The sequence below is a fragment of the Phyllobates terribilis genome, unplaced genomic scaffold (assembly GCF_046119375.1).
Source record: "Phyllobates terribilis strain yellow unplaced genomic scaffold, ASM4611937v1 Scaffold_3__8_contigs__length_932513732, whole genome shotgun sequence".
Lineage (NCBI taxonomy): Eukaryota > Metazoa > Chordata > Amphibia > Anura > Dendrobatidae > Phyllobates > Phyllobates terribilis.
Window position 1 is genome coordinate 163923371 of NW_027362763.1, and position 24953 is coordinate 163948323.

General features: G+C 50.5%; 1 protein-coding gene across 3 annotated transcripts in view; it reads left to right on the plus strand.

Annotated features, from left to right (window-relative positions):
* ALKAL2 (ALK and LTK ligand 2) overlaps positions 1-24953 on the plus strand; it is a 117647-nt gene that overhangs the window by 45496 nt on the left and 47198 nt on the right. For all 3 annotated transcript variants that reach the window (XM_073672983.1, XM_073672982.1, XM_073672980.1), the window contains exon 4: positions 2059-2142. In XM_073672983.1, the coding sequence (XP_073529084.1) occupies positions 2059-2142 (84 nt within the window). The remainder of the gene's footprint in view (positions 1-2058; positions 2143-24953) is intronic.

Here is a 24953-nt window from a genome sequence, read left to right on the forward strand (position 1 = left end):
CCCAGCAATATCACAGATTTCGACAACCGTTTAATCTGCATGGAGGCCCTCAACAGATGATTTCGGGGAAGATTTCAGACTTCAAATACTTTTGTTCACTAAGAGATAAACCGCCACCAAAGATATCTGTCAGCCGCTCTGTCATAGAGAACACAGGAGCGCTCAGCAGAGAGAACTATGCTATGTATGGTAGCATTGGGCAAGATAAAGTAACTGCTGTCACGGGTGTGTCAGAGGTGACAGACAGTCGCCCTGCAGTTGGTTGCAGGAGATCTCTGCGTTTGGCATTACAGACATCTTCTTAGCCCCTGGGTCCTAGAGACAGACAGCCTCTAAGAAGATGTCTATAATGCCAAACGTAGAGATCTCCTGCAACAAACTGTAGGGCGACTGTCTGTCACCTCTGATACACCCGTGACAGCTGCTGGCCAAATGATAGGCTGAACTATGGTTTGGCCGACAGCTATCTCATGCCTTTGAGGGGTTTTAGTCTACAGTTTTATTAGTTAGGGTTATTTAAAGATTTGTTGAAATAATTCACACATATGTACATAAGTGGGTCTGGAAGTTTTTAGAAGTGGAGAAAGCTGATATAAAACAGTAATAACGGTGGCAGCCTTTTTATATTTTATAAGTGAGTCACTGTCCTTGAGTGACTGCTTACAGGGTCCGTCTCAAAAATTGGCTAATATAGAGTGCCTGATCTATGCCATTTAAAAAGGAACTGGACTTTTAATATAATTTCAATATACTTTGCATAAATCATTAGCACAGGCAATTATAAGGAACTTTGTAATGTATAAAATCAGCTTACTTCCCTACTTACCAAACACTTCTTCTCTTCCCCCCTCAGCTCTGTAACTAGTGTTTCTGCTCACATCAGAGGTTGATTAAGATTAGCACAGCTCAGCTCTGCTGTATAATGTTCTCCTTGTTGCTCTCTATGAACTAAAAAGTGATTAAACAGTAGTCATTCTCTTTGTGGTGTGCTGTGTATGGGAGAAATCACTGCAGCTTGTCTCTCACCCCCAACTACCACTGGATTGCAAATTACAGAGAGAGCATGCAGAGGGGAAAACTGGTGAGAATGCAGGATATTAGCCACATAATAGCCAGGGATAGTATTATTCTTCATGTGCACACACAGAACACCTTATTCTGAAAAGGTGCTTGAAATCAGTTACTCTTTAAGTATGATTTTTGCCTTCCTCTCTATCAACTGGGTTTTATAAGTAAGAAAGGTTGATCTTGGACAACTTTTTTTAACCTATGGTAATAACTTTACTTTAACTGCAGATGACTCATACTTATAAATGGAGGGGCATTTATGCTTAAGCATCGTGGGTTATAGGTGTGGTCCAAAACTAACTAACTAATTTTAATTAATATGTCTTAAATGTCTGTCTATTTAATGTAATAATCTAATTCTTTTTCTAATACACTTTAATTAAAATGTCCTTATTGTTCCCTCACTATGCTAACTGATTTTTTTTTGCCAAAGCATCTGTCCCCACCCTGAAATGAATCATCATCAATGACGTCCAATTCAGGGACTGGGCTAGTCACTGTTCTACTGAGCATGTGTCGGTTGTCAATTCTGATGTATGCTCAGTAGGATCTTTTCATGGTGCAATATTCTTTTTAATGCACAGTGACAGTGCGCTCCCTCGCCGACTCTAGTGAGAAGTGACGAACCTGGCGTACAAAAAGATTAGCTCCTCCCCTGCAGGACTGGTCATCAGGGAGCTTCTCCCTTTTGATGACTTGTTTGAGTATCCCACCATGCACTGGGGATTCTCAAACAATGAGTCATCAGACAGGAAGTTGGTAAAAAAAAAGACATAAAGCAGTTAGATTAGGGAGCGAATGTTAGGGAATGTTTAATTAAAGTATATTAGAAAAGAGATTCGATTAGTTACCTTAAATATACAGACATTTAGGATTAAAAGAAAAGTTTCTTTCAGACCACCCCTTTAAAGCAGTGCTCCAAACAAAGGGTCACTTTGCATAAGATAAGACTTGATTCTTTGTAGTTCACTTTCTTTTTCTGTGTTTTAGGGCGACTGTCTTTTACAAGCCCAAACTGCAATAAACACTTTAGAAGACTCTACAATAGCACGAGGGATTGCACCATTCCAGCACGTAAGTAAGAGCTAATGATAAAGAAAATGGCCAGGATAAAAAGATGAAATCCTACTGTCTATAACTTACAGTCTAATGTAAAACAAGAAGTGTATTTTAATGAATAAAGTATTCAGCTGTTCTACTACTAACCAGAATGTGACCTTCTGTGCCATGATCAAATTGGCCCTATAGCTACCCTAGGACCAGGAACTGAGGGATCCCCTGGTATTTATTCTTATCCTCCAAAAGGAGCTGTGGACTTGTCTACAAAAGGATCCCTGGGTTGTGACACACACAGCAGCTTCTGTTCGAAAGTAGCTGTGCATTCGAAAATACTATCATGCAGTCACAGGAATGTATCCAAGAATAACGCCAGAAGTTAAAGATGAGTGGTGATGTTCAGACCAAGACATTACAGCCAAAGAAGAACCAGAATCAGAAACCAGAAACAAAGCTAAATCTCAGGAACCAGAATACTGTGGAAGCTAGAGGCTGGCACAGAAGGAGCCATGAATGGTCTGGAAGCTAGAGGCTGTCTACAAGACCAAAACAACTGAGACAATGAGAGACATGTCTAGCTAGGGTCTGAAGACACTATGCAACACTTCACAGTGAATAGAACATTAAAGAAAAGCACTACTTTACTGAAGGAATATGGTGGTTATGTGGTCATTTAGCAGGAAGAGGTGGATTAGTCAGGCAGCAGATTTTAGGATAGATTGCAGGGGTGCGAGAGTGGTAGAAGTGAGGCCACAGAGCAGGAGGTTGCAGTAGTCGAGGTGGGAGATGATGAGGGAATGCACTAGTGTTTTTGCAGATTCAAGGTTGAGGAATGTACGGATCCGGGAGATATTTTTGAGTTTGAGTCGGCATGAAGTTGAAAGGGCTTGGATATGAGGTTTGAAGGAGAGATCAGAGGCAAGGGTTATGACGCGCCCCCTGGGCCAGTGTTGTTTGGGGGATACCCGGAGCCGGATCAGATGGGGGTTGTAGTCTCCGAGTGGCGGTGACCCGGTCCGTGCCCAGGGTGTCAAGCTCAGTGTGTGGCAGTCCTACAGATGTTGCTGGATGTTCTTTCGTGTCGACTACGCCACCCGTTGAGTTGCGGTCACTACGGCCGCCGCTGCAGCAGGGTCCGCTGAGGCTGGTGGTGTGTGTGCAGCTTCTGGTAGTATAACCCCCAACGGGAGGGGTATAGCCTCAGGGGGTCAGTTGTAGAGGGTGGTGGTTGTGGTGGTGCAGTGAGGGTGGTATTAAGACTCAGAGTCGGGCTGTGCAGTTCAGGGTTTTTACTTACTGCTGTTGTTCTGGTCACTCCGGCCTTGAGTGACCGCCCGAGCCGTGCTGCGTCCACCAGGTCCTGGACTCGGCCAACCCCCAGGTAATTCTGGAGCGTGATCCTGAGCTCCCTTTCTGACGTTCCTTTTCTCTGGCCTTCCCCACCAGGGATCCACCTATGTCCGGCTCCCTCGGGTCTCTTGGTGGGTACACCTCTTCTGGGTTCCCTGACCCTATACTTGGTCTGCCTTTCGGGTGGATTTAGTGGGGGGTCGTGGCAGCTCCTGCCCACAACCTCCGGTCTCTGGCTGAGGATTAGTGCCCTCCACCAGCTTGGGATCCGGTACCCTTGTGCCAACCCTTCACCCTGTTGCTTGTATTTGGGCTCTTGGGGTTCCCTCTTCTTCCCCTCTGGGTCCTTCTGACTCCTCTCTATCTTCTTTCAGGACTGCTTGACCCTCTACAACAGACTGACTAGTAGCTGTCTGCCTGTCTGACCCTGATCTAAGATGGTTCCCACCTTATATACTCCCTCTATGTGTGAGCTCAGGTGACCAGCACCCAATGAGCTCCTAGCTTTACCCAGACTGCTCCCCCTATCTGCCCCTACACTACTGGGATGTTCCACCCCCCTCCCACTCCAGCCAGGGACAGACACTATCGTACCTGCACATATATTGGTGGGAGTACCGTTGATCTGTCCCCCGGAAATGGGATGTATGTAGTGCATGCAGCCTACTGAGCTCAGTTCCACACTCCATCCTTACCCGGGAGTGGAATATCACACCTCTGGCTTGAGGTGTAATACCCCTGTAGCAGCCGAATCCTCAGGGTGCTACATTCCCCCCTGGTAAATCACAGCACGTCCTCGGGCTGTAAGAGAATAAACATCCAAAACATACAATTTTTTTTTTTTCATAAAACATAAACATAGAAAACAATATATATATCAGCATAAACTTTTCATATAAACATTCTTGTTCCTCCGGCCACGGTGCAACTTGTGACCGGGTAAAGTGCGACAGTCTCTTCAAGAAAAACAACAGTTTCCTATAAAACCGGTAGGGGGCGCTTTAAGAAGCGCAACTATTTACAAGGGGAGGTGGCCGCTCTCAGTCCCCGGCCAGGTATAAGGAAGGAATGACCGCTCTCAGTCCTCGGTCAGTGGGATTAAGGGAAATACGGGTAACAGTTCACTCTTGTCCCAACGGGGACATATTTAAAGCAGCAACAGTTCACTGTACCCCGACGGGTAACTATTTACAGTCTCTTTACCGTACTTTAACGACGGCGTCCTCCTGCTCCTTCTTTATCTTCAGACCCGTCCGGGTCCTCTTGCTCCTCCTCACACCGTAGCTCCTCCTCCGTCAGGCGATGCACATGGAGGGCGTAGGGTCCTTTGGCACATTTGTGCCGGGTGAACGTGACCTCGTCCCCTACATATAGGTCACGACCTCTGTGTCCCTCCGGCAGATGGCTTTCTACGTCTCTGCGGGTTACAAAGACGTCGCCGGGGGTATGATGGTCTCTTATGAAGCCCCACCCATGCTGCAGGTTGAATTTAATCACAGTCCCGGTGGTACGGGGACCATGAGCTGCACGGGGGCTCCTCCTGGTCCGGCTCTTCTGCCCTGCGCTCTGTTCTTGCAGCCGCTGCTCTCGGACCCGCCTCTCTCTCCGTTCTCGCTCGAAGGCTGCCAACTGCTGGCGGCAGCACTCCACTCGCTCTGCTGCGGCTGCCCGCGTTTCTTGAGTGAACCCCATGAGGTCTCCTCCGGTGGGGTCCCACTCGAATTGTGCTTCTTCTAGCGGGAGCGGGGTTCTCCTGACGGGCTTCGGAGCCGGAATCAGAGGCTTGCACAGGGGCCTTGCTCTTTGGAGTTCCAGTTGGTAGTACTCCTGGGGCCATACAAAGGGCTGCCCATCCGGGCACGTGTGCTGGGCAAATAGATCTTCGCCCAGGTGCGGCACTCGAGATGTTGAGGGCGCGTTGATGGTAGCGGCGCCCGGGTTGACCAGGCCTTGCGTCCAGGCTTGGGGCACCCTAAAGGTAAAGGGCACCGTAAGGACGGCGGCGCCCGGGGTTACTCGGCCCTGCGACCAGGCCGGTGGCTCCGCGGAGGTAGGGGGCGCTGTTGGAATTGCGGCGCCCGGGGGTACTAGGCCTTGCGACCAGGCCGATGGTATTTCCTGTTTGGTCGCGCTCAGGGTCGAGGCGTGTGACGTCACAGGGGTCGCGGCCGCGGCTTCTGCTTGAGGCCTAGTCCGGCACGGTGACGATGCAGCGACGGGCATGGCAGGGGGAATTTCGGGCTCTGCGACGGGGAGCTGGGGCAAGTACACGGTTTCTTGGCTCGGGGTAGAGACGTCCCCTTTACCTGCCTCCGTCCGTTCAGCTCCCTTCTCGGCGCCGTCTCCGGCCTTCACTCCTCCTGCACCATCCTCAGAGGCGGTCTGTCTCCTCGTCTCGGGTGGCGTGCTCCACTGACGGGTTCCGGTCTGCTGGGCCATCTCACGGCTCCACTCCGTCAGCGTGTCTTGCTGCACCTGGGCCATCCTCCGTGCGAGGCCCTCCAGCGCGGTCTGTGCACACTCCCGGTCTCGGGGGAGCTGTGCCAGGATCTCAACTAAGCCTAGTGGCGTTGTTGCTTGCAGCAGGCTCCTGACCACTGGGTCGGTGCTGCCTGTCTCTCCCTCCATCTCCGGGTACGCTTTCTCCGGAGTCCTCTCCAGACTTCTTGTCTCCGGGTGCGCTCTCTCCAGACTCCTCCAGGCTGCACCCATCTTCGCTCTCTTGTTCTGTCTCCGCCCACATTGAAGGTGGTCCCGGGGCAACTTTGTGATTGTCTGTTCCAGGGGCAGTTCTCTCACGCTGATGGACATATCAATCATCACAGTCTCTGCTGGTGGGGGCGGTTTCCGCTTTTGGCACCATTCCTTGACCTGGCCCACGATGGGAGGTGACCTCTTGCCACCCTCTGGCACGCCCATAATGGCGTCCGCTCTTCCAAGGCGGGAAATCTTCTGGAAATGGCGGGAATCGTCTCCCAGTGGCGGGAAACTCCGTGGATGGCGGGAAAAAGCTGCAAATGGCGGACAACCGGCGGGAAACGACCTGTGATGGGGTCCGTTGGCGGGGACCCTCCGGAACCGGCGGGAGACTTCTTTTTAAGGTAACGGTGAACTTTTCTTCAGGCACGCAGTACCCGGTTGTTGCGGGCACGTTATCCTGCCGACTACGCCAAAAGTTGACGCGCCCCTGGGCCTGTGTCGCGCTGCGTTGCGCACGCGGGAGCTTACCCGGAGCCGGATCTGTTGAGGGTTGTAGTCTCGTGGCGGTGATCCGGTCCGTGCCCAGGGAGTCAGACTAAGTGGCGCTGTTTTAGCGGTAGATGTTGGACGACTACGCCACCCGTTGAGTGCAGCCAGGGAGCTGCTGCTGCAGGGCAGACCGCTGAGGCCGGTGGTAGGATTGTGCAGCGTGATAGTATAACCCCCAACGGGAGGGGTATGGCCTCAGGGCAGCCGACGTGGATGATGGGGGTAGCAGGAACCACTCGGAGACGGTACTGTGTAGTTCAGGGTCTTTACTGGTGACAAAGATAGACCCTCCCGGGTACTGGCTAGCGATTGGGGCCTGGTCAGTCCTTGAGCAGATGGGATCTCCCCTGGCCAGGCGGAGTTGTAGGCCTCCCAAACTAACGATACTCTTCTGGCTACCTTGCTAGAGGCGGTTATAAGTAGCCCACGTCCCTGAGTGTACCGTGTGGTGCTCACCCGTATGGCCGGTGACTCGGGGCCTTCGGGTTTCTGGGCCAGAGGACCTGCAATCCCCTGCCGGTCGGTTTCTGCTGCTGGATAGGAGTTAGTCCCCACAGCCTCGGACTCCGGGTCCGGTGATAACTTCTCAGTCAGGGCGAGCTCTGTAGCTGCCAGCCCCTGACTCCTTGTAACACTGCTCCCACAGAGCTCCTGTTGTTTCTTCCTATATTTGCTTCTTTTCTCTGCTTCTTCTCTACTCACTCACCCTGCCTCAGCCCTAGGTTTTTATAGGGGAAGTTCTTCCCCTCCCAGGACTGGGCAGGAGGTGTGGCATGCATAAGATCCCTGACCAAGAGACCTCCCACCTGCTCTCAGACATAACATTGCTGTTACTGTGGAAAACCAGACCCCTGGGGTGCCACATTCCCCCCTAGTGAAATTTAGTACTCCGGGACTAAACATATTTTAGAAAAACATAACAAGATATAACAATAACAATAAAGAAACACATAAAGGTGGTCACGGCATGTCCGTAACCGGGTGCAGTCTTTGAAGAAAGCAAGGTGTCCATTTCACCAAAACAGGGAGACGTAACCAGGTAGGGGTCTGTCCTGCCCCGAGTCCTTAACAGTCTTTAGTCCGTCCTGGGTTACGCTCCAACTATGTACAAAGGATTCCCGGTAAATCCACCAAGGACTCCTAAAAATAACTAGAAACACATAATTATACACAAGCAACAATAAACAGGTAACCACAAATAAAACAATTTATACACTTCAAATCCTCCAACGTGCGGGTAACTGGCCTCTAGTGGCCCTAGTGGACCTACGGAGCTGACTGTCTGGCCCTGAACTACAGGGTGTAGGAGCTGTTAAGGGTAAACTGGGCAGCGGTCTACGGGCCCTTTGGCTCACTAGGGATATGGCAGGCTCACTGCAAGCAGAGGGTTGATCCTCCTGGTCTGCTGGTGTGGGGTCTTCTGCCTCCTGGACCGGCTGTTCTTCCAGCTCTACCTGTTGCTCCGTAGGTGCTTGGGATGCTGGTTGGAGGAAGGTGAGTACGGGTACCACAACTGCACCATTGACTTGAGTCCAAGACCGAGGGAAGTCTCCGAGCACAGTATTAACCATGTCTTCCCTTTCCTCTACGGGTCGAGGGTCTTCTTGTTCCTCTTCAGGGTTCCGTAGCTGTTCGGGACACTTCTTCAGGTGATCCCGGGATACAATGGTTGTGGTTTCCCCTCCGTCTTTACTGATGGTACAGACCTTTGGGTTGTCGTGGCTTGAGGGCAGTACGGTGTACGGGTCCTTCTCCCACTGGTCGTCCAACTTGTGGAGCCGTCTTTTTCTCTTCAAGACCTGCTCTCCGGGTACCAGGGGAACAGCGGGAGCATACTGGTTGTAAGTTTTCTCTTGTCTTTCTCTAGCCTGACAGAGACTTCGCTCCACGCTCTCCTGTACTCTCCGGTACTGCTGCTGCCTCTCTGTGTCCCAGTCTGCTTCTGGTGAAGTGTCCTCAGGTGTCAGGACTCCATTTTCCAGGTCAACAGGTAACTTACCAGGTCACGCCCTCATTAGGTAAGCCGGGGTACAGTTGGTGGAACCTATCGGGATGTGGTTGTATAGGTCCACCAGATCGGGCAGCTTCTCAGGCCACAGACTGCGTTCTTCCAGGGGCAACGTTTTCAGAAGATCCATTACCACCTGGTTCATTTTCTCACAAAGTCCATTAGTTTGCGGATGATAGGGTGTCGTCCTTATCTTCCGGCAGCCATACAGAGTGCAGAATTCTTGGAAGACCTCCGCTTCAAAGGCAGGTCCCTGGTCTGTCAACACTTGGTCCGGGTACCCGTGTGGACGGCAGAAATGCTGCTGGAAGGCTCTCGCTGCTGTTCGAGCTGTTAAGTCCTTGACGGGGACGACAACCAAGAACCGGGAGTAGTGATCCACGATGGTTAGTGCGTAGACGTAGCCACTTCTGCTTGGGGTCAGTTTTACATGATCCAAGGCTACCAGTTCCAACGGCTGCCGGGTGACGATGGACTGCAGGGGAGTCTTCTGGCTGGCACGGTCCTTCCTTCTTAGGTTGCACGGGCCACAGTCTCTGCACCACCTCTCGATGGTTCCCCTCATGCCTACCCAGTGGAACCGCTCGCGCAGCAGGAACTCCAGCTTCTTCCATCCGAAGTGTCCAGCCCCGTCGTGGTATGCCTCCATCACCATGGCTGCGTCTCTTCGTGGCACCACTACTTGCCAGATTAGTTCATGCGTCCGGGAGTTAACCATTCTGCGGCACAACTTCCCCTTATAAAGGAACAGTCGACTCTTCTCAGCCCACAGTTGCTTGGCTTCCTCCGGAGCATCTGGGTCAAGGCGAGCCTCTGGCCGAGTCAGCATCTCCTTCACCAGTCGGACGGCAGGGTCACTGTCTTGCGTTTCCTCCCAGTTGTAGTGAGGCAAGGGGTTAAACGTAGCGGCTTGCTTATTCCTTACCCGGTGAGAATACTGGATAGTCCCATGCCGGTGGAACGCAGGGAGTTTGACTTCTTCCAGTCCCTCTGGATCTTCTCCTACGTCCGGTAGGTTTGGCATCCTGGACAGGGCGTCCGCGTTGGTATTGGAGCGTCCTGCCCGGTATTTGATTGTGAACTCGTAGTTGGACAGACGGGCCATCCATCTCTGCTCTAGGGCACCGAGTCTTGCTGTGTCCAGGTGTGTCAACGGGTTGTTATCCGTGTACACGACGAACCGGGAAGAAGCGAGGTAGTGCTTAAAGCGTTCGGTGACTGCCCACACCACTGCCAGGAACTCTAGCTTAAATGAGCTGTAATTCTCAGGGTTTCTCTCGGTGGGTCGCAGTTTTCGGCTGGCGTAAGCGATTACTCATTCTTTCCCCTGCTGGATCTGGGACAGCACGGCTCCTAGCCCGATGTTACTTGCGTCGGTGTAGAGGATAAAGGGCTGGCTGTAATCCGGGTACGCCAGGATTTCATCCCCCGTGAGGGCCATCTTCAGCTGGCGGAAGGACTCCTCTTCCAACTTCTCCCATCTGAAGGGCGGCTTCTGGTTCTTGGCCTTCCGGGACTGGCCTATCAGGAGGTCCTGCATAGGAGCTGCCTTTTTGGTGAAACCGGGGATGAACCTGCGGTAGTAGCCTACCAACCCGAGGAACTGCCGCACTTCCTTTACACTGGAGGGACTTGGCCATTCCTTAATTGCGGTGATCTTATCAGGGTCGGGAGCCACTCCGTCAGCGCTCACCACGTGTCCCAGGTACTGCACCCTTGGTTTCAGGAGGTGACACTTGGAGGGTTTCACCTTTAGGCCGTAGCTTGCCAGAGCTTCGAACACTTCCGCCAGGTGTTTCAGGTGGTCCTCATAAGTCTTAGAATATACGATGACATCGTCCAGGTACAACAGGACCGTCTCGAAGTTTCTATGGCCCAGACAGCACTCCATTAATCGTTGGAAGGTTCCTGGTGCGTTGCAGAGTCCGAACGGCATGCAGGTAAACTCGCTAAGTCCCATCGGGGTGGTGAATGCGGTCTTCTCCCGGTCCGCCTCTGCTACAGGAACCTGCCAGTACCCACTAGTGAGATCCAAGGTAGAGAAGAAGTTAGCAGATCTTAAAGCAGCCAAAGACTCCTCTATCCTTGGTAAGGGGTACGCATCCTTGTGTGTGATACGGTTGATTTTCCGGTAATCTACACACATCCTCATGGTGTTGTCTTTCTTTTTGACTAAGACTAGTGGAGCTGCCCAGGGGCTACAGCTATCCCTGATCACCCCAGCCTCCTTCATGTCTCTAAGCATCCCCTTGGCGTGTTGGTAGTGTGCAGGGGGTATGGGTCGATACCTCTCTTTTATGGGAGGATGGTCTCCCGTGGGGATGTGGTGTTCTACCCCCTTGACTCGCCCGAAGTCTAACGGGTGTTTACTAAACACTCTCTCGTACTCTTGAACCACCCGATAGACTCCCTGTTTCTGATGTGAGGGAGTGGAGTCAGTACCCAAATGTAGTTGCTGACACCAGTCCTCCATTGTTTTCTTAGAGCCGTTACCTTCCTCCGGGTGAGATGGAGGCAAGGGTTCCACAGATTGTATAGCATTTTGGTTAATGGTATATAATTTGGCTAGCGTGGCATACCGGGGCAGGTACACTTCCCTCTTCCGATATTGATTATGCGAACGGGCACCCTCCCATGGCGTACATTAACCACCCCCCGTGCTGTCAAGATGGTGGGCCTACTGTCTGAGTAAACTGGTTCTACCATTGCCTGGTAATCTCTACCTCTCAGACCAATAGCTGCCCGGCACCAAATCATCATTTCACTTTTTGGGGGCATGGCAATAGGGAAAGGGTCACACATTCTCACGCTACCAATCTCACCGCCGGAGAGTTCCACCTGTTGCCGTCGCATCAGTGCCCGGATCTCTTTTTGGAGCACTCGCTGCTCGCCGGAGCTGGCGTTCTTGGCAACCTGCTGTAAAAGGAAAATCACCTCTGCAAGACAATTTTCAATTACATTAGTTCCTAGAGTTATCTTTGGGTGACTCTCGTGTTTGTCAATGTCTACAATGATCAGTCCCTGTGCTGCCACTTCAACTCTACCAATTTTAATGGTCACCTCTTTAAATCCGATCTGTGGCACGGGCTGACCATTGCTGGCGATGATACTCAAGTCGTCGTCAGGGTAGCGGGTAATATCCGAGTCATTCCAGTACTGCTTGAAGAGCACGTACGGGATGGTGGTGACCTGTGACCCGGTGTCCAGTAGGGCACTCATAGGAATGCCATCCAGTACCACAGGCAAGACTGGACGTCCTCCCACATATTTGTCGCGCCAGTTTGATGGGCCTGATGATCTTTTTCCTAGGGGTTGGCCCTCTACCCTAGGTTGTGCCAGTTTAAAGGACAGTACCTTGCCATATGTCCGGGTTGATTACAGCGGCGGCAGATGGGTCGTCCGTCCTCATTGTATCGGTCGCTGGGTCTTCCTCTGGCCGGTGGGGTCCTCCTTGGTCGACGCCACGGGATGTCCTCCGGTCCGGATGCCAGCTGGATCTTCCCTGGAGTGGAAACCTGTAAAGACTGCACAGTTCGGGTTAGCGCAGCAACGCTTTTAGCTAGCTCTTGGACCTGATGGTGCAGGTCTGGAGCCGAGTCATTGTTCAAAGCCTGCGCATCAGCTCCCACAGGCCCTGCCGACAAGGGCGCCGCCTCCTGGTGGTAGGTGGTAGTGGGGCGTCTGTGGGTCACAACGCCACCTGGTGCCGGTTCTCGGAGCACCCGGATGGCTCTGTCCTTGAACTGTGCAAATCCCAGATGAGGGTCCTGTAAGGCCATTGCCTGCAACTGGGTTCGGTGGGCATTGCAATATAAACCCTCTATAAATTGTTCAGTTAACAGCCTGTCCTCGTCTCCCACGCCGTCAGGGTCGGTCTGCTTAATGGCTCTCAGGGCCTCTTGTAGGTTCAGGGCATAGTCCCTTATACTCTCATGTGCCCGCTGTTTGCACCCGTAGAATCTAAGCTTGATCTCGGCTGAGGTGCGGGTATCAAAGGTGTCCCTCAGCCGGGTTAGTATCCCTGCGACAGTCCTCCCCCCAGGTGGCCAGGACTTTACCTTCCTTTGGGCTGCCCCGGTTAATTGGGCCACCAGGATGCTTACTTTTTGCTCTTCTGTGAGGGGGTACACCTGGAAGAGGCTATCCAGTTTTTCTCTAAAGTCCTGCAGGGTATGTGACTCCCCTGAGTACTGGGGTAGCCAGGCTGCCCCCGGGATATAGGGCATGGTGAAAGGCATGACCGCAACAGCGGTGGCGCTGGCGGGGGTTGGAGCGGTGAAGCTCTCCTCCGTATCCGACATCCTTCTCCCCCCTAGTGGACCGTGGCCTACCTTGCGATGATCCTCTTCCGTAGGCCGCGGCTCCGCAGTGGATCGTCAGGGTTGAGGACCTTCCGTCGCGCTCCTGTGACGTCGGCGTCTGCTGGGCTCTTTCCAGGACCTTACGCAACGTCCGGACGTGAGGCGGGGCTTCAGTTCTCGCACGTTTTCGGAGTCCACGCCCCTCTTCTTCCCGCGCGGCGTCCTCAAGATGGCGTCCAATGGCGGGAAAACTCCACGGATGGCGGGAAGAAGGCCGAAGATGGCGCCGGATGGCGGGAAAACTCCACCGATGGCGGGAAGAAAGCGGAAGATGGCGCCGGATGGTGGGAATCTTCACCACGGGTAAGTTTTCACAGTCTTTTTCAGGCACGCAGTACCCGGTGGTTGCGGGCACGAAATCCTGCCGACTACGCCAAAGTTGACGCGCCCCCTGGGCCAGTGTTGTTTGGGGGATACCCGGAGCCGGATCAGATGGGGGTTGTAGTCTCCGAGTGGCGGTGACCCGGTCCGTGCCCAGGGTGTCAAGCTCAGTGTGTGGCAGTCCTACAGATGTTGCTGGATGTTCTTTCGTGTCGACTACGCCACCCGTTGAGTTGCGGTCACTACGGCCGCCGCTGCAGCAGGGTCCACTGAGGCTGGTGGTGTGTGTGCAGCTTCTGGTAGTATAACCCCCAACGGGAGGGGTATAGCCTCAGGGGGTCAGTTGTAGAGGGTGGTGGTTGTGGTGGTGCAGTGAGGGTGGTATTAAGACTCAGAGTCGGGCTGTGCAGTTCAGGGTTTTTACTTACTGCTGTTGTTCTGGTCACTCCGGCCTTGAGTGACCGCCCGAGCCGTGCTGCGTCCACCAGGTCCTGGACTCGGCCAACCCCCAGGTAATTCTGGAGCGTGATCCTGAGCTCCCTTTCTGACGTTCCTTTTCTCTGGCCTTCCCCACCAGGGATCCACCTATGTCCGGCTCCCTCGGGTCTCTTGGTGGGTACACCTCTTCTGGGTTCCCTGACCCTATACTTGGTCTGCCTTTCGGGTGGATTTAGTGGGGGGTCGTGGCAGCTCCTGCCCACAACCTCCGGTCTCTGGCTGAGGATTAGTGCCCTCCACCAGCTTGGGATCCGGTACCCTTGTGCCAACCCTTCACCCTGTTGCTTGTATTTGGGCTCTTGGGGTTCCCTCTTCTTCCCCTCTGGGTCCTTCTGACTCCTCTCTCTCTTCTTTCAGGACTGCTTGACCCTCTACAACAGACTGACTAGTAGCTGTCTGCCTGTCTGACCCTGATCTAAGATGGTTCCCACCTTATATACTCCCTCTATGTGTGAGCTCAGGTGACCAGCACCCAATGAGCTCCTAGCTTTACCCAGACTGCTCCCCCTATCTGCCCCTACACTACTGGGATGTTCCACCCCCCTCCCACTCCAGCCAGGGACAGACACTATCGTACCTGCACATATATTGGTGGGAGTACCGTTGATCTGTCCCCCGGAAATGGGATGTATGTAGTGCATGCAGCCTACTGAGCTCAGTTCCACACTCCATCCTTACCCGGGAGTGGAATATCACACCTCTGGCTTGAGGTGTAATACCCCTGTAGCAGCCGAATCCTCAGGGTGCTACAGTTACCCTTAGGCAGCGAGCTTGCGGGACTGGGCAGAGTGGACTGCCATTGACTTTGATTGATAGGTCAGGTGGGGGGGTTGAGCGAGATCGTGGAAAGATGATGAATTCTGTTTTATCCATATTAAGTTTTAGGAATCTAGCAGAGAAGAAAGATGAAATAGCGGACCGACATAGTGTCTGTATATAACGCTTTCATATTGATGTCAGCGATAGATAGATAGATAGATAGATAGATAGGAGATAGATAGGAGATAGATCGATAGATAGATAGATAGATCACTTGCTTGCTGCCAAACAGCTAATTATGCATTTTTGTGAGTTATGTACAAAGAATTAATAAAACCCTTTACTTACAGCAGCCTCAGCAATGATTCAAGCAGTGTATGGTGGTGACCAGAGGAGAGAGTGGAGAGGGGGATGTATTAGGTGAGACAGTGGGCTTGGAAAAGTAATAAACATGACCAAAAGGATCATGATGAACACTTTTACATGGCCAACAGTGATAACTCAATTTTAGTCATGAAGAAGGAAAGTTCTGCAGAACAAATATCTGAGCATTGAAAGGATAGATTTAATCTAAGTAGTGAACACACGGATTTAAGAAGACAGTGAAGTACCGTATTTATTTTTTAACTGCAGTTACAATTTAGTAGATTCTTATGGTCACCCTGTATGCCAGCTGTTTTACAGGAGCCCCTCTAAAAAAAACTTCTGAGTGACTGCCAAGTATGATGATTGCATTCTCCACATCGCAAGCTCTGTACTTCTATAAACAAATAATAAAAGTTCATTATTAAATGCCTTTACAAAATGTGGAGACTTCTATTAGATGGATTTTGCATTCTATTTTGGGCATTAAGTTACATTGCCTAATGATGGGATGTTATGTGTTCACTATGCAGACATTTAAGAATCGTCTCCGTTGTACAAACTACAGTATAGTATATATTAAGTCCATTAATAAATCCTAAAGGAATAGACTTCAACCTGAATCAATTACTCTCTACTACATAGTGTAGATCTTGTTTTGCTTGCATAAAGTATTATATCCTATTAAACACAATTAGGTTTATTTATTTTTTGGGGGTGAGGAATTTGATCATTTACAAATTCCTTAGGTTTGAGCAATACTGGGATCCCATCTCAAGGAGGTTCTCATTAATACAAATGTTTCTGAGTCCAGTGATTGAACTACTTAGATCATACATGTCAAACTCTGGCTCGTGGGCAAAATCTGACCCCCAGGCTGGTTATATTTGGTCTGTAACATCAGAATGGGGCCCATTAATCTGTATGGAGGACTATGTAGTGCCCATAATACTGTATGGAGGACTATGTGGGGCCATTATTCTGCATGGAGGACTATGTGGGGCCATTATTCTGTATGGAGGACTATGTGGGGCCATTATTCTGCATGGAGGACTATGTGGGGCCATTATACTGTATGGAGGACTATGTGGGGCCATTATTCTGCATGGAGGACTATGTGGGGCCATTATACTGTATGGGGGACTATGTGGGGCCATTATTCTGTATGGAGGACTATGTGGGGCCATTATTCTGTATGGAGGACTATGTGGGGCCATTATTCTGCATGGAGGACTATGTGGGGCCCATTATTCTGTATGGAGCACTATATGGGCCCATTATTCTGTATGGAGGACTATGTGGGGCCCATTATTCTGTATGGAGCACTATATGGGCCCATTATTCTGTATGGAGGACTATGTGGGGCCATTATTCTGCATGAAGGACTATGTGGGGCCCATCATTCTGTATGAAGGACTATATGGGCCCATTATTCTGTATGGAGCACTATGTGGGGCCCATTATACTGTATGGAGGACTATGTGGGTCCCATTAATCTGTATGGAGGACTATATGGGCCCATTATTCTGTATGGAGGAATATGTGGGGCAATTATTCTGTATGGAGGACTATGTGGGGCCCATCTTTCTGTATGAAGGACTATATGGGCCCATTATTCTGTATGGAGGACTATGTGGGGCCCATCATTCTGTATGAAGGACTATATGGGCCCATTATTCTGTATGGAGGACTATGTGGGGCCCATTATTCTGTATGGAGGACTATATGGGCCCATTATTCTGTATGGAGGACTATGTGGGGCCCATTATACTGTATGGAGGACTATGTGGGTCCCATTAATCTGTATGGAGGACTGTGTTGGGCTCATTGTACTGTATACTGGTTGGCCAGCTACTTTGTGCAAGTTTTTCGTTTTGGCCCTCTGTGCGTTTTAGTTTGACATCCCTGGCTTAGATATTAAATAAAAACATTGATGTTCTTACAAATAGCACAGATATTATAAATTGCAGATACATGAGACCTTGTGGCAATGGAGATGTTTAACACTTGTACATATGCCTTTACAAATATGCTGTTAAAGTGGTTTTCTGACTTACATATCCCATTTGCAAATGCCCTACTATCAAATTTTGCTACAACCATCTAAAGAAATCGTCCACCCCTTTAATAAATAAGAATTAACTGTTACTATTAAACTGACTGTATTAAGTACAGGTAAACAGGTGTCCAAAATCCAGGGTTTTATATAAACAGCACAACCCCAAATAATGGTCATCCTTTTACTTGTATGATATAATTAGACTACATTGGGCTTTTGTACTGTATTCAGGCATATAAATGGAATAAGGGGTCTCCGCTCTGATCTTTTTGAGAGAGCCTTAACAGAGTATGTTTATTCTGGGCCATAAGACATCCATCCATTTCAAATACATCTAATTAGTTAGTATAGATTAAAGAGCTAACACTGACAACATTTTACTTGTACTTGCTGCAGTTTGCTAGCACACACTTCAGCAGCTCTTCCTTTATTGTCTTTTTTTCTCTTTTTTTACAATGCACAGCACACATCCCCAATGCTGGTCATGGCTTTTGCTCATGAGCACTTCATTTTGTTTGCAGCATACTCTTGCAACCTGCTCGCTTAGTTACTACATCACAATCCCAGAGAGTCTCTGATTATCTCTGATATGGTAATTCTCATCAAACGTATGCCTCAGCACTCAGACTATTTTTATAGTCAGGGTTAAGCCAAGTTTTGACTTTGTTGTGACAATCTTTACTGTTTTTTTAGCTAATCTTTGCCCTGTTGGCTATCTCATACAGAGAACTGCTCAAATTTGGACAGACTACAGCAACCTGCGGGAACTTCTCACATGCTCTTCTTTAGCCTTTTTTAGTCCTCTGCGGTAGCTCAACAAGTGGCTAGTGTTACTCATCCCTTACATGCTAAGCTTTTATCTTGTCAACATCTTCTGCCGGGCCCTTATGTTGTGGGCATGTTTGCACCTCTGAAAGTCTCTCCTTTCTCTAGTAAAACACAGTAGAATCTACCACCCTTACACACCCACAGGGTATGGACATACATGCATGCTAATGCTAACTTCAAACTCCCCATACAATTAAGTCCAGAAATATTTGGACAGTGACACAAGCTTTGGAATTTTAGCTGTTTACCAAAACATATTAAAGATACAGTTATATAATCCACATGGGCTTAAAGTGCAGACTGTCAGCTTTAATTTGAGGGTATTCACATCCTAATTGGAGTAAATGTTTAGGAAATACAGCTGTTTAATATGTAGCTGGCTCTTTTTACGGGGACCAAAAGTAATTGGACATTTATCTCAAAAGCTCTTTAATAGGCTGCATAGGCTATTCCCTCATTAATCCATCATCAATTAAGCAGGTAAAAGGTATGGAGCTGACTCCAGGTGTAGCTGACGCGTCCCCGGGGCAATGGGGTATTCGGCAGCCGGGCCTATGGATGCTGGGGGGGATATGTCACAGTGGCTGGCCCGGTCCGTGGCCCAGGGTGGTCAACCAAAAAGGGGATTGTAACTTGGATAGAAAATAAAAATAAAGTAAATAGTTTGTGATGCCACCTGTGGTACCTGGTAAGGTTTACCAGCACTGCTGCAGACCTCCGGGGGGTGATGACATGGCAGCTGAGGTGTTTCTGCTCCCCACAGGTGGAGCGGGCCCCCGGGGCAGTGTGGAGTTTGATGGTGGGTGATGATGCTGGGACTTGTAGTGCAGGCGGAATGGCGCAGCAGGAGTAACTGACAGAGACAGGGGATTCGCTTCAATACCTTTACTGGTGCGGATGTCAGGTACGGTCCAGGGTACTCAGTAGGATGGGGGCACTTCAGGACTTCTCCCCAGTGAGCGGGTATAAGGCCTCCTGGTCCGTGTCTGCCTCTCTGTATGCTCCTGGCCAGCCTGCAACTGGGCCTAGCTTATGTGTCGTGCTGTTCCTTCACCTGTCGCTTGGTAGTAGGACCTTCTGCTGGCAACCACTATCCCTGGTAACGCTGGGGCCTTCGTGGTTCCTGATCCTGTTAAGGGTTTAGCTTCAGGTCGGCCAGGGACTTGTAGTCCTCCTGGTATGCCGGTGATCCCTACTGGGTATAAAGGGACCCTGTAGGCGCGGACCCGATGTCCGGTTTGTATACTCGGAGTGAGCCTATGATGCTCCTCTGCCCCCTAAACTCCTCTCTCCTTTCTCCTCTTGCCTTTGGCCACACTCGGGGCCCTCAGAACTCAGCAGCAGACGCGCTGCGCCTTCGCTGCTCTCACCGTCAGCACGCTCTCAGACTCTCTGACTCTGTCTGACTGACTAACTCTGACTGGCTCCACCCTCCATATATATATCCCTAATGGGCTCCTCTGGTGGTATGAGGTGGAAGGGTGGAGGTGTTTGTATGTAGTGAGGGCCTCTTGTGGAGAAGTCCGTCCATGCACCCTGGGTCCTGTGGTACCTTTGAACAGCAGGGTGCCAAATTCCCCCCTAGTACAATTCAGTAATCCTGGACTGAAGCATTTTGCAAAACAAGTTAACAACAATAATAACAATAATAATTATAGCAACAATTAAGTTACAGTATGTCCTGTAACCAGGTGTCCATTTCACCGATGAAAGTGTAAATGGGAGAAACATGAGGGACCCGCCTGAAAACCCTCAACGTAGGCCCTGGGCGTGGCTACAGGGCATAGGTGATCCAGGTGCTGGACCACGTCTTCGGCCACGCCAAACGGGTTTTTGTTCTGTGGTCAAATAAGGGGCACTTTGATAAGTGCAAACTATATACATGGACAGTTTTTGGCTGCTCACAGTCCTCAGCCTACAAGTCTTTGTACCCTGACGGGTAACTAAATGCACACATATTATTGACAGTTTACATAGCAAACAATAGGCAATACCCAACTGGGTAACTATTTACATTTTAGGCACTTCATGCTTATTCCCTAAACCGGGCAGGGATTTGTCCTTGTGTGCTGCGTGTGGACCTTCGTAGCACTGGGGTGTCACTAGTGTCTGTGCGTACCCTTTCTGTTAATCTAGCAGATGTACGTGCTGGTAGATTATAGAACTGCCTTAATCTCTCTATGGGACTGGCAAGTACACTGTCCACTGGGCCTTCAGGCTCCGTCTCAACGGGTAAGCCTCCTCTTACTGGGGACTCTTTCTGTTCCTGAGCAGGTTCTTCTAGAGTGCTCACAGGTTCTTCTTGTGGCTGATAGAAGTGTATTACGGATATAATCACTTCTCCATCAAGTTGAGGCCAGTCTGCAGGGAAATCTCCTAGAACTGTGTGAAGCGCTTCTTCCTTGGGTTCTTCTGGCGCTATAGGAGGTACTTCTTCTTCCATTGTCTTCAGTAGACCTGGGCACACTTTCAGATGGTCTCTTGAGACTGTTGCAGTTGTTTTACCTCCATCTTTGCTAAACAGGCAGGTTTTACTGTTGTCAAATTTGGAGTTCTGCACTGTGTAGGGCTCTCTTTCCCACTGGTCATCGAGCTTGTGACTTCTTCTCTTCCGCTTTAGCACTATCTCTCCAGGTGCCAAGGGTTCTGCTGGTGCATTTTTATTGTACTGCTCTTCCTGTCTTTCCCTTACTCTGTTCAGACTGTCTTCGACACAGGCCAGTACTCTCCTGTACTGCTCTTGCCGATTTGTATCCCAGTCTTCAGTGGACATATCTGCTTCCGGTTCTACCACTCTGAGTTCCAGGTCCATGGGCAATTTCCCAGGTCTTGCTCTTATGAGGTACGCTGGGGTACAATTTGTAGGACTCACAGGTATGTGATTGTACAGATCTACCAGGTCAGGTAGTTTGTTTGGCCACTGATTTCTTTCTTCCAAGGGTAAGGTTTTCAGCAGGTCTATGACGATGTTGTTCATTTTCTCACACAAACCATTGGTCTGGGGGTGGTACGGCGTAGTCCGGATCTTTTTGCATCCGTACAGGTGGCAGAATTCTTTAAACAGCTTGGCTTCAAAGGCAGGGCCTTGATCCGTCAGCACTTTGTCCGGGTATCCATTGGGCCTGCAGAAGTATGCTTTGAACGTTCTTGCTGCAGTTTCTGCTGTCAGATCCTTGACAGGGGCTACCACCAGGAACCGGGAATAGTGATCCACCATGGTCAGGGCATAGGAGTAGCCTGACCTGCTGGGTGACAGCTTGACATGATCCAGAGCGACGATCTCCAGGGGCTGGGTTGTCTTGATGGACTGCAAGGGTGCTTTCTGGCTGCCGTAGTCTTTTCTTCTGAGGCTACAGGGCCCACAATTCCGGCACCACCTCTCTATGGAGCTCCGCATTCCAACCCAGTAGAACCGGTCCTTCAGCAGGGTTTCCAGCTTCTTCCAGCCAAAGTGACCTGCTTGATCGTGGTAGGCTTCCAACACCATCTGGATATCCGTCCTGGGTACAACAATCTGCCACACCATTTCATGGGTCTTGGGGTTGACATATCTTCTGCACAGCTTCTCTCTGTAGATGAACAGCCGGCTTCTTTCATTCCACAGTTGCTGGGCTTGTGGAGGAGCATCCTTCTCCAGGTGAGAATCTTCCTGAGTGATCAGTCTTTTGATAAGGCTGACAACTGGGTCACTGTCCTGGGTCTCCTTCCAACTGTGGTGGGGTAGAGGATTCAGCGTCCTTCCCTGACGTCTTCTGGTGACGTGTTGCTCATGGACCACTCCGCTTTGGTGGAAAGCAGGTAATTCAACTTCCTCTAAATCATCCACTTCATGCTCGGTGTCAGACTGGTGAGGCATCCTTGACTGGGCATCAGCATTGGTGTTCTTATGACCTGCCCGGTACTTGATGGTGAACTGATAATTTGACAGTTTGGCCACCCAACGCTGTTTCATGGCTCCCAACCTGGCTGTCTCCAGGTGTGTCAAGGGATTGTTGTCAGTAAAAGCTGTGAATTTCGTCGAGGCTAGGTAATGCTTCAACCTTTCAGTGATAGCCCAGACCAAGGCCAGGAACTCCAGCTTAAAGGAACTGTAGTTCTCTGGGTTCCTCTCTGTAGGGCGTAGCTTCCTGCTGGCATACGCAATTACCTTCTCTCTTCCATTTTGCTTCTGGGACAACACAGCTCCCAGTCCCTCATTGCTGGCGTCTGTGTACAGCAGGAAAGGCTAGCTGTAGTCAGGGTAGGCCAGGATTTCTTCACCAGTCAGGATTTCCTTCATTACTGCAAAGGATTCGGCTTGTTCTTTGCCCCACTGGAATGGGGGACTCTTTCCTCTTTTGGACTGTCCTACCAGGAGGTCTTGTAGAGGTGCTACCTTTTTGGTATAGTCATTTATGAACCTACTGTAGTACCCGACCAGTCCCAGGAATTGCCGTACTTCTTTGATGCTGCTCGGTTCAGGCCACTTCTGGATGGCAGTGACCTTCTCCGGGTCTGGTGCTACTCCCTCCGAGCTGACTACGTGCCCCAGGTACTGAACCTTCTGCTTGAGCAAGTGGCATTTAGAAGGCTTTAGTTTCATCCCATACCGGGACAGTGCATCAAATACCTCCGCCAGGTGCTTCAGATGGTCCTCGAGTACACGATAACATCATCCAGGTACAGCAGCACTGTCTCGAAGTTCCGATGTCCCAAGCAACACTCCATCAGCCTCTGGAACGTTCCGGGTGCATTGCAGAGTCCAAACGGCATACTGTTGAACTCGCACAGTCCCATCGGGGTGGTGAAGGCCGTCTTCTCCCGGTCTTCCTCAGCAACAGAGACTTGCCAGTACCCGCTAGTGAGATCCAGTGTAGAGAAGTAATTGGCAGATTTTAGTGCAGCCAGGGATTCCTCTATACGGGGCAAAGGGTATGTATCTTTATGTGTTATTCGATTCATTTGTCTATAATCTACACACATCCTCATGCTACCGTCCTTTTTCCAGACCAGGACCAGGGGAGCTCCCCAAGGGCTACAGCTATCCCTTACTACCCCTGCCTTTTTCATGTCACGCAACATTTCCTTGGCTTTCTGATAATGTGCTCTTGGTATGGGTCGGTAACGCTCCTTAATGGGTGGATGGTTACCGGTGGGTATGCGGTGTTTTACCCCTTTAACCCTTCCAAAGTCAAGTGGGTGTTTACTAAACACTTGTTCATATTCCTGAACCACTCTGTAAACACCGTGTTTCTGGTGGACAGGAGTGGCGTCAGTCCCAACATGGAGCTGTTGACATCAATCCTCCAGCTGAGCTTCGGAGTCGTTGTCCTCCACTGCATCTGGTGGGGTCAAGGATTCCATTGTGTGTATGGCATCATCATTCACAGTATACAATCTAGCAACAGTGGCATACCTTGGCAATTTGACTTCCTCCTCCCCACAATTTAGGAGTCGTACGGGCACCCTTCCATTGCGTACATCAACTACCCCTCTAGCAGTTAGGAGTGTAGGTCTGTGCTCTGAGCTAATGGGCTCCACTACCGCCTGGTAGTTCTGTCCCTTGAGACCTATTGCTGCCCTACACCAAATCAGCATCTCACTCATTGGGGGAATCACAATGGGTATCGGGTCTGTCACCCTTACATTACCAATCTCACCACCTGTTAGCTTTACCTGTTGCTGGTACAGGAGGGCTCGAATCTCTCTGGAGCACCTTCCTCTGCCCTGGTTTGGCAGTGTCAGCAATCTGTTGGAGCAAAAACAACACTTCTCCCAAACAGTTCTCAACAATATTTGTACCAAGTATCATATACAAGTCTGTATCACCAGGGTTAGATTCTATGACAATTAGTCCTTGGTCCTTTAGTTCCACTCTCCCCACCTTCACTGTCACGTCCTTAACCCCTACTAGGTTAAGAGGAAGGCCGTTAGAGGCATACACAGAGAGGTTCGGGGCTGGCGGGTGGAGTTCATCTATGGACCAGTACCTTTTGTAGAGGACATCAGGTATGATGGTTACCTGTGAGCCGGTGTCCAGTAACGCAGGTGTTGCTATGCCGTCCAGCACGATGGACAGGAAAGGCCTTCCTCCTACGAACTGGTAGAAGCAGCTTGATGGGCCTGGTTGATTTACTCCTGGGTGTCGGCCCTTGGTCCCAGGACTGTCGGTGAGTAAGATCCTTCCTTCCGGCTCAGGCTCCGTCGGTAGCTGCAGGGTGCTCAGGACAGTGGCCAGGGTTTTACTCAGCTGACGCACTTCAGAGCGCAGGCTGTCCACTTCGCTAGGGGGCACTGTTTGCATCTTTGTTTCAGCCGTTAATGAAGGAGCAGTGGGTGCTGCGGCCACTGGGGTGGCCCCACCCTGGTAACGCTGGATAGCAGTCCCTGATGTTTCCAGGGGCTGTAGACCCTTAATAGCCATGTCCTTCAGGGTGTCAAAGGTGGCATCTGGATGATCTAAGGCCCACCACCGTACGGTTCTGCTCTCCTCCTGGGACCTCAACACCTGGATGAATTGTTCTGTCAGCATTTTATTCTCATCTTGTATGCTGGCTGGACTAACCTGTTTCAGGGCCCGCAGGGCTTCCTGTAAGTGCCAGGCATAGTCCCGGATACTGTCCTCAGGTTTCTGGGTACAGTGGTAGAACCTCATCCGGAGATCTGTCTCAGTGCGGTTTTCAAAGACAGTTTGCAGTCTCTTAAAGATAATGGATACTGATTCCTGGTCTGCGGCTGGCCAGGTTTCAACTTCCCGCTCTGCGGCACCAGTCAATTGGCTCAGCACAACAGCGGCTCTCTGTTTACCAGTCATTGAGTACATATCCAGTACACCGCATATCTTCCTTTTGAATCCAGACAGGGTGTCTGGTTTGCCATCATACTGGGGAAGCCATTTTGCTCCAGGGATATACGGCAGGGCCATGGATATCAACGGAGTCACGACCCCTGCTGGTGGGGCGGCCGCTCCGGCCTGAGCAGCGCCGGGCGAAAGTTGAGCGCCAGGAGCGTTATCCGGTGCTCTGGCGTCTCACTGGTAGTCAGCCATGGTTGC